At 37.2% G+C, this 9,645-nt stretch overlaps 2 protein-coding genes and 1 non-coding gene across 3 annotated transcripts; 2 read left to right on the plus strand and 1 right to left on the minus strand.

The window, feature by feature from the left end:
- Positions 1-233: 233 nt before the first annotated feature.
- On the minus strand, positions 234-303 carry TRNAD-GUC (transfer RNA aspartic acid (anticodon GUC)). Its single transcript has one exon. It is a non-coding gene; the product is annotated as a tRNA-Asp (tRNA).
- Positions 304-2,073: 1,770 nt separating this feature from the next.
- On the plus strand, positions 2,074-4,613 carry LOC114722180 (UPF0496 protein At2g18630-like). Its single transcript, XM_028908135.1, has 2 exons — positions 2,074-2,326; positions 2,634-4,613. Exon 2 carries the CDS (start codon positions 2,659-2,661, stop codon positions 3,790-3,792), a length of 1,134 nt encoding a protein of 377 aa, XP_028763968.1. The 5' UTR covers positions 2,074-2,326; positions 2,634-2,658; the 3' UTR covers positions 3,793-4,613.
- A 2,434-nt stretch (positions 4,614-7,047) lies between these two features.
- LOC114722211 (UPF0496 protein At2g18630-like) lies at positions 7,048-8,812 on the plus strand. The gene is made up of 2 exons (XM_028908174.1): positions 7,048-7,208; positions 7,507-8,812. Exon 2 carries the CDS (start codon positions 7,532-7,534, stop codon positions 8,663-8,665), a length of 1,134 nt encoding a protein of 377 aa, XP_028764007.1. The 5' UTR covers positions 7,048-7,208; positions 7,507-7,531; the 3' UTR covers positions 8,666-8,812.
- The last annotated feature ends 833 nt before the right edge of the window (positions 8,813-9,645 follow it).

Consider the following 9,645-nt stretch of genomic DNA (forward strand, 5'->3'; position numbering starts at 1 on the left):
GCCCTGAGCATGAAATCGAAGGATGGAACCGGATTGCATAAAGAAATAGACGCAGAACGCAGAAGAACCGACAGTGGGAATAGAGTGCGAAACAATTTAATATGCGAAGAAAAGGAAAGGGGGAAGCGTAATCAAAACGGAAGAAGCCCCAATCTCTGCCTCTTCAATTCTAATGCGAGAGAATGCCCCAGAATTTGCAGATTGCCGCAACACGATGAAGTGCAAAAAGACAGCGCCGTTGCCGGGGATCGAACCCGGGTCGCCCGCGTGACAGGCGGGAATACTCACCACTACTACAACGACATTGGCGTCTGTTTGCGAACGTAGTAATTAATTGTTGACTTTAAACTCTTCGTCAGCCAACCAAAACACGCTAACGATTTTGCGCTGCCTTGGAGCCTATTTGGGACTCTGGCTAACATCCCAAACCATAGTTTGGATTGTCAAACGGGGGGTAGGATTGATAAATTATGGTTTGAAAAAAAGTAAATTCATTCTGCTTTTAGTTTAAATTAAAGAGTATGATTATACCTGTCAGAGCAGATCTCAACGTAATATAACTTTAATACCCCTTAATTATTTTTTTTATAAACATATTTAATCTTATATTTTATAAATATATATACAAATATTAATTAATTATTAATTATATTATCTTATGTGTATTAATTATGTTGGTAAAAAATATATTATTAACAATTTTATTCATTCAAATTAAAATATATTATTAAATCATCTTTTGTGTGATTATCATATTAATTTATACTTTTTGTAGTAATTAGCACATGTAAAAAGTGCTTCTGATGATAGCTATTCAAACACTCTCACTTTATTAATTACTTTTTGACAAAATCTATTTTTTACAAAATCTATCGTCCAAGAATTTATTTTTCAGAAGTTATTTTCCAAACTATGGTTTGGTTTTATCCAAACACCCCCCAATCTATGCACAAATTGCTATGGTTAGGAAATGTTCTTTTATGAGTGAAAAACTGAAGATACTTAGAATTTAGACTTCTGGAAAATTCTAAGGTGTGGATTTGATACTCTTCTCATTTCTTTGTTTTTTTTTACTTTATTCCTACTGTTAAAAATCACCATTAAAATTTAATACTTCTCTGATCCTAAATATAAAATTATTTTATAAATAAATTATACTATAAAATAACTTATATTTAGGATTGAAAGAGTATTTCAAAAATATTATTTTTTCATATGTTTATTTAGCCAATAGTTTTTTAATTAAAAAATTTATTTATTTTATACAGTTTTATAATATTTATAAAGATATTAAATCACCATTATTCAATTTTTAATTCAAAAATAAAGATGAAACGAGGGCGAAAACAAGAGTGAGAAAGGATGAGTATATGATTAAAATTTTTAAAAAAAATCATGGTTGAATATGTTTTGTGCAAAAATTTAAACGATGAAAGGAAAAACATTAATTTTTCAAAGTTCTAGTTTTAAATTGATAAATAGATGTTATTAAATAGTAATCATAATATACTGAAGAATGTCCTCTAAATTCTTTTCTGTCGTTTTTCTTGCGTTTAACAAAAGTAAAAGCCCAAGGCCGAGTCGCCTTTGACTTTTGAGTTTGGAGGACCACAGCAACATGGGTGTTAGTCTCCGAAAAATCTTAAAAAAGAAGTGATGAAAAATTTTGTTGAAATGGATAGAGTTAGCAATTTCGAAGAACTTTCAATTGTCTTAATTTAACCCATGGCTGGCATCACAGGTGTAAGATGTAAGACTGAATCAGTATCATATTTTTTAATTTAGTGTTACGGGGTGATGTCATAGCCTTTTATTATATATCGCATGCTTTCTAATTCTACCAGTATGGCAAGGACCTGGTAAAAAAAAAAAAATCAGTATGGCAAGGACAATGAGCCCAACTTTGACCATGGAGTTAATCAGAGAAGAGTGGGAAAAAAAAAAAGTAAAAAACAAAGAAAGAAAAGCTGACGCGGGAGCGCTTAGCCGCCAGTCAACGACTAAACATTGTCTCCTAGTTTTTTCCTTCCCCCTTGCTTGTCAGGCCAACTTCTTCCTCCCTCGAACTTTCCCAGTTTGCTGTCCCCACTCTCCACTTTAATACCAATTCTCAATCGGGATTTTATACTACCCCCTCTTTGACTCTCTTCCTTAGCATTGGCTTCCCAATCAGCTGCTTCGATTTAAGCATCAAGTCCCCGATTATCTTGATTTCTCCGTAATTGGGGATTTTCTTTCATCTCGGATTCCCACCGAAGTGGCTACTTGGCCTCGCTACCGCTGTTTTACTTCGATTCGCGGCTGTGAAATCTCATCTTAATTCCAGGTATTTTAAACCTTATAGCGATTTCACCTGTACCTTTTCATTTTGGCTGTTTCAGTTTACATCACCTTCGGATCGGTTCCCTAGATCTAGCCAAAGTTAAATCGTCTGTCCTTTTCATTTCTCCAGCTTCTCACAGATCCGAGTTGCCCCATCCTTGAAAAGATTATATTTTTGGGGGCATTTGCTGAAATTCGAGTCTATTCTTAGTTAATTTGAGGAAAAGAGAGGAGAAATTGAATCCGAATTTTACTTATTACGCGTCCCGTTCTACCTTAGAAGTTTGGTGTTATCTTTTTGTGCTTCGCAGCTCCCTATTCGCACCAAAATTCGTTATGATGGGAGGGCAGTCCAGCAAGACGAGTAAGGCTGATGTGCCTTTGGCTGTCAGATTGGGTACCAATTCCCAGTTCGCAGCTGACTTGAAGTCGTACGAAACTGCATGTGTGGCCGACCCGAACTTACAATCCTTCGACGCCTCCATTCAAGAGCGAACTAACAGGGTGATCAACTCACTTGCCAATGGGGTTCAGGTTCGCTCCTTATCTCTTGATTCTCTGAGAGAAGTGACTGATACTCTGCTAGAAAATCACGAGGAAGTGGTCAGAATCTTTCTGGCATGCAAGAACGATATAATGAAGAACGAAGACCTATCCTCCTTGGTTGACGAGTTTTTTGAAAATAGCCTCTTGACATTGGATTTCTGTAATGAACTTCATCAGTGCTTGAGACGGGCACGTGATAACCAGGTAATAATTAAGTCAGCGCTCAACCATTTTGCGGTAGAGGGCGAAAATGGAGTGGAAGGGGCGAGGTATGTAGAAACGTTGCAGCAACTGAAGAAATTTACCGACGCTGGAGACCCCTTCACGCAAGAGTTTTACTTGTTGTTTGAGTCGGTTTATGCTAAGCAGGTATCAATGTTGGAGAAACTGCAAGCCAGAAAGAGGAAGCTTGATAAGAAACTGAAATCCCTCAAGGCATGGAGGAGGGTGGCAAATGCCATTTTTTTGACCGCATTTGTTTCTGTGTTGATTTTCTCGGTGGTGGCAGCTGTTGTTGTTGCACCACCTATAGTAGCGGCTTTAGCTGGCGCATTGACTGTTCCAATAGGCTCAGTAGGAAAATGGTGTAATTCACTATTTCAGGGATATGAGAAAGCCGTGAAAAGCCAAAGGGAAGTGCTTAGCTCAATGGAGTTTCGTACCTATATCACATTACAGGACTTGGATAGCATTCGATCCCTGGTCAACAAATTGGAAATAAAGATTGGGTCAATGTTGCATAATGCTGATTTTGCTCTCAAGGATGAGGATGCTATGGAGCTTGCACTCGATGAGATCAAGAAGCAGATGGAACATTTTTCCGAGAGTATTGAGACTTTGAATGAGCATGCTGATAGATGTAGTCGGGAGATAAGGAAAGCTAGGACAGTGATTATACATAAGATAATCAAACCTCCACGTTGATAGTTCTTTGCTGTGTCTAGTGATGGCTTTTAATTTTTAGCTTACTATTCTGGACCATTTAAGACTTGCTGATTAAACACCTGGATTATTCATTGGGGTGCGTCAAAAGAAATACAGGGATGGTACTTGTGTATAACATTTCTGTGCTTGATGTGTATGGATCTCTTAAAGATATATATATTTATATACATACATATTTATGCACACTGATTATCACAATTTTTGTACTTTTAAGAGTTTCCGGTTATTTTAGCAGCTTAACCCGTCAAAAGTATTCAATTCCCTGTGTGGGCAGATAGACTCAAACTTACTATAGGTTTCGACCCTCTGGCCATAGCCTCTCCCTCCCAGAGAAAGTTGAGGCTGCCTATGAAAAGTATTGAAAACATCACAAGGAATCTCTAGGGGGTTCTCATTTATTCTGCTGAAAAAGATTCTGGTTACCATCTGGTCCTCACATGCTGAACTCTCACTTTGAATCCTTCGTGGTTTTGGGAATATGTTTGGCAGTCATTTTGTGATCAAGTTGCTACAGATTATTTGATTAATCATGTTTTGTTGGTTTTGATTTGGGGATTGGAATTTTGTTTTATTTTCTCAGTTGCTTGGATAATGGTTATGTGCATCCGGATTAGCTAAGTGATGGCAATGGCTAGCAACCGATTATTGAAGGAGACCCTGGTTTTCGTCTGCTGGAGGATGTTCTGCTTCGGCCTCTTAGGGCCTTCTACCTGTCCGTCCCAAAGCGGGAAGCCTAATGGTTGAGCTATATTATTGTGAAAAATAATTCTTTTCTTCTCAAAAGTAACATTAGAAAAAAAGAACTCTCAGGGGATTGTGGATGCCTCGAGGAACATTTTTGCGCTAGCTACTGATGTTAGGATTCGATGTGGGTCCATAAAAATGGTGTTTATGAACACACTTTTCCCTTAATATATTGCCCAAACAGCACTTACAGACAATGAACATAAAATATCGTATTATCTTGGATCTAGGATGTACCTCGTCATTTGATATATATATATACACACTGTTACTCAATCCAACATCTCCCGAAATTATATTTTGCTTCCCAAAGCATCTGCTGGTCACACATATTAAATGAAAGTTAATGTGAAAGTTTTATGAATAAGACCAGTTTTTAATGCAAATGATAAAGATTTGTCTTAGAAAATCAACACCTATTTTTCATAAATGTTAATCTAACTTTTATATTTAAAATCAGAAAAAGAATATTTTTCAGCTTCTAGATTATTCTTCATTTCTTCACACTCTTTCGGTCTCGCACTGCCCAGATGGCGAGAGGTGATAACAATGGAGCATGAATTGGGGGCGGATTGGCAAATAATCTGGGTTTGAGAAAATATGTTAAAAAAGTGTTTAATGCGAAAGATTATTTGTTATTTGAAATTGGATAAACTTGCACGGCCATATAAAGGGAGGTAGTATTACACATCTATATAGGATTGTCTAATCTCATTTAACAAGAAATTACTCATACGATTTTTTTTTCAATTTCGTCTGAAAACCATCTAAGAAAGGCTTTGAATTTAACTCTAATTTATTTTCTTAATGAAAATGAAAAGAAAATTGAAGAGGTAGTTACTGTGAGATGAATAAAATTTTAGCACAGGATCACAATATTTGAAGTAAGACATAAAAGTGTGTTTACATTAAAAAAAAAAAAAAACCTTTGACCTGCTTAACGTAAAGTCTCCCAAAAACAATGGGAGTTTGATAAGAACATTTTACCCCTCTTTGATTTATTTGGCCACTGGCTAGTCATTAAAGTATGGTATTAAAATGGGTTGTATTCTTTGCGGACGGACCTCTTCATGCGTTTTGTTTAATTTCAAGAAAAGAAAACATGTTACTCCGTCCCCTTTCAATAGTTTTTTATTAATCTTATGGGGTGATCGCATGCTTTCTAATTTCATGACGCAGACAATGGGTCTCAGGTCCCAAAAAACAAAAGAAGAAGAGACAATGGGTCCAACTTTGACGTTGGGAGCAATCGGCCAGTCGGAGAGAGGATCCTTCTTCCCTCGAACTTTCCCGGGTTGCCGTCCCGGTGCCCCGCTGAAGCCCTGTTCTCAACTTTCTGATTGGGGAAAATTTTATCATAGCCCCTCTTTGACGCGTCCCACGGCGTGCTCAGCGTTTTGAGTGCGGAGCAGTGTGGGGCTTTTTTCTTTTTCTTTTCGCTTTTTTCCCTTCCTGTTGATCAGAAGAAAAAAAATATACTACTTTTAATTTTTAATATAAAAATTTATTTGACTTATTTAATTTTAAATATAAGATTCTAATTCACTTTATCTTTCATATTTATTTATTTTTTAAGGTAGTTATTATAATAATAGTAGTTTTAACTAATACACTTGATTAGTAAGGATATCTTAGAAAAGATGATATCTACTTATTACAAATAACTAATTTAATTAGTTTTTTTAATATACTCACATTAGTTAACTAGCTCTTATATTAAGAAACGGAGATAGTACTACTATATATTGAAATTATTTTTGGACTAAGTTTCATCTAATACTCTAAAATATTTTTCACGTGTATTCAATAAAAATAGTGGATGTATCTAAAAAAATAATTTTAAAGTGTTGGATGAATCACAAAATATTTTTAGATATCAAATACATTTGACAAGTATTTCAAGATGATGGATAAACAAAAAATTATTTCTAGAATGCTGAACTTGCCTGAAAAATAATTTGAGATGATGGATAATTGTATCAAAAAACACTTTAAGATGTGTGACATATCTAAAAAAATATTTCAGCCTGCTAGATGAAATATAATATCTCAGGATAATAAATATATGTAAAAAAATATTTTAGGGTATTAGATAAAAATTAGGGAGAATGACAGAAAAAGAAATTACAAATTATAAATCCCAAATTAGATTTGGTAACAGAATTTTATTTGATATTGACAAGTTTGAATTTGCAAATTATAACAGATTTTTGTTAATATTTCTTATTTGGTATTTACAAAATCCCAAGGTTTTTTTTGTCATTCTCCCTAAAAGTTAAACCAAAAATAATTTTAATGCATTTTTTTAAATAAAGAAGGTAAAAAAAAAAAGCAGGGGTAAAAGCAAAAAAAAAAACTAAGGTCGCACGCTGCTCGGCACTAAAAAAGCCAGCGTTTTGGGCACTAAAAAAAAAAAAAAACTAAGGTCGCCGAGCACGGAACGCGGACGCTTGACGCTTGACGCGCTGACTCCCATCCTTAGACTGGCTTCCAAATAAGTTGCTTCTCTTTAAGCACCAAGTCCCAGCTTATCAAGATTTCTCCGTAACTGGGGACTTCTGTTCATCTCGGATTCCCACCTTAGCAGCTACTTGGCCTCGTTACCCCTGCTTTGCTTCAATTCGCGGAGTGAAATTGCCTCTTAATTCCAGGTATTTTAAACAATATAGCGATTTCACTTGTACCTTTCAATTAAGATTACCTTCCGATCTGTTCCTTAGATCTAGCCAAAGTTAAATCGTCTATCCTTCTTATTTCTCAAGCTTCTCGCACATCCGAGTCTCTCCGTCCTTGAAAAGTTCACATTTTTGGGGCATTTGCTGACATTCGAGTCTATTACTAGTTAATTTGAGGGAGAGAGAAAGAGAGAGGAGGAAGTGAATCCGAATTTTAATTTTACGCATTTCGTTCTGCCTTAGAAGTTGAGTGTTATATTTTTGTGCTTCGCAGCTCCCTATTCGCGCCAAAATTCGTTATGATGGGAGGGCAGTCCAGCAAGACGAGTGAGGCTGATGTGCCTTTGGCTATCAGAACGGGTACCGATTCCCAGTTCGCGGCTGACTTGAACTCGTACGAAACTGCATGTGTGGCCGACCCGAACTTACAATCCTTCGACGCCTCCATTCAAGAGCGAACTAACAGGGTGATCAACTCGCTTGCCAATGGGGTTCAGGTTCGCTCGTTATCTATTGATTCTCTGAGAGAAGCGACTGCTGCTCTGTTAGAAAATCACGAAGAAGTAGCCAGAATCTTTCTGGCATGCAAGAATGATATATTAAAGAACAAAGACCTCTCCTCCTTGGTTGACGAATTTTTTGAAAATAGCCTCTTGACATTGGATTTCTGTATTAAACTTCGTGAGTGCTTGAGCCAGGCACGTGATAACCAGGTAATAATTAAGTCAGCGCTCAACCATTTTGAGGTAGAGGTCGAAAATGGAGTGGAAGGGGTGAGATATGTAGAGACATTGCAGCAACTGAAGAAATTTACCGACGCTGGAGACCCCTTCACGAAAGAGTTTTACTTATTGTTTGAGTCGGTTTATGCTAAGCAGGTATCAATGTTGGAGAAACTGCAAGCCAGAAAGAGGACACTTGATAAGAAACTGAAATCCCTCAAGACATGGAGGAGGGTGTCAAATGCCATTTTTTTAACTGCATCCGTTTCTGTGTTGATTTTCTCGGTGGTGGCTGTTGCCATTGCTGCACCACCTATTGTAACAGCTTTGGCTGGTGCATTGGCTGTTCCAATAGGCTCAGTAGGAAAATGGTGTAATTCACTATTTCAGGGATTTGAGAAAGCCGTGAGAAGCCAAAGAGGAGTACTCAGCTCAATGGAGTTTCGTACCTATATCACATTACAGGACTTGGATAGCATTCGATCCCTGGTCAACAGATTGGAAATAAAGATTGAGTCATTGTTGCACAATGCTGATTTTGCCCTCAAGGATGAGGACGCTGTGCAGCTTGCAGTCGATGAGATCAAGAAGCAGATGGAACATTTTGCCGAGAGTATTGAGACTTTGAATGACCATGTTCTTAGATGCGGTAAGCAGATAACAGAAGCCAGGGCCGTGGTCATACTAAAGATAATCGAACCTCCACGTTGATAGTTCTTTGCTGTGTTTATTGATGACTTTGTATTGTTAGCTTACTATTCTGGATTATAAAGTGAGGTGCCTCAGAAGGAAATACAGGGATGCTACTTGTGTATAACATTTCTACACTTGATATGTAACTATAGGATCTTTCGAGAATGTGTGCGCGTATATATACATAGAGACGCGCATATTTATTATTGTTGAACGACAGAGTGTTCCACAGGCCCTTAAACGCACAGCACTATACTGAATATTTCTTTATTGATTGATAATCAGAAAACTGTACACACGGGCCAAAACTGAACCCAATATTTATAGATGATGCGCAGCGTTCCATCTCTAAACTAATAACAACTAAGCCTAAACTAATGGGCCACTAATGGGCTTACAAGAAAGTAAAGCAAATACAAATAAATTCTGAATATTTCCAACACTCCCCCTCAAGTTAGGGGCTTGAAAATATCTATAGTTCCTAACTTGCTCAACAGAAGCTTCTGTACATTTCCTGCGACAGGTTTCATTAGCAGATCCGCCTCTTGGTTCCTGCTTCTAACATGTTGTAAATCAATCATCCTTGATTCCCATTTTCCCTAACAAAATGGCAATCTATCTCTATATGTTTTGTACGCTCATGAAAAAAGGGTTGGCTGCAATATGAATCGCAGCCTTGTTATCACAATATATTCTCACAGGATCCACATAAACTATACCCAAATCTTTCAGCAAACTAACTGCCCAAACCACCTCAGACGTTGCCATACTCAGTGCTCTGTACTCAGCTTCTGCAGAGGACTTTGAGACAGTGTGCTGCTTTTTAGTCTTCCACATCACAAGGGATCCTCCCAGCTTCAACAAATAGCCAGAAACAGACCTCCTTGTCATCGCACAGGATGCCCAGTCCGAATCACAAAAGCATTCCAGCTCCAGTTTTCCTTCTGAGCTAATGAAAACTCCCAATCCAGGAGTACCCTTCAAGTAGCGCAGAACAC

The sequence above is a fragment of the Neltuma alba genome, unplaced genomic scaffold (genome assembly GCF_004799145.2).
Source record: "Neltuma alba isolate B1F8T4 unplaced genomic scaffold, ASM479914v2 tig00012086_pilon, whole genome shotgun sequence".
Taxonomy (NCBI): domain Eukaryota; kingdom Viridiplantae; phylum Streptophyta; class Magnoliopsida; order Fabales; family Fabaceae; genus Neltuma; species Neltuma alba.

Bases quoted from the DNA above. Each gene is read 5' to 3' on its own strand.
- LOC114722180 (XM_028908135.1), top strand. From the start codon at position 2,659: ATGATGGGAGGGCAGTCCAGCAAGACGAGTAAGGCTGATGTGCCTTTG.
- LOC114722211 (XM_028908174.1), top strand. From the start codon at position 7,532: ATGATGGGAGGGCAGTCCAGCAAGACGAGTGAGGCTGATGTGCCTTTG.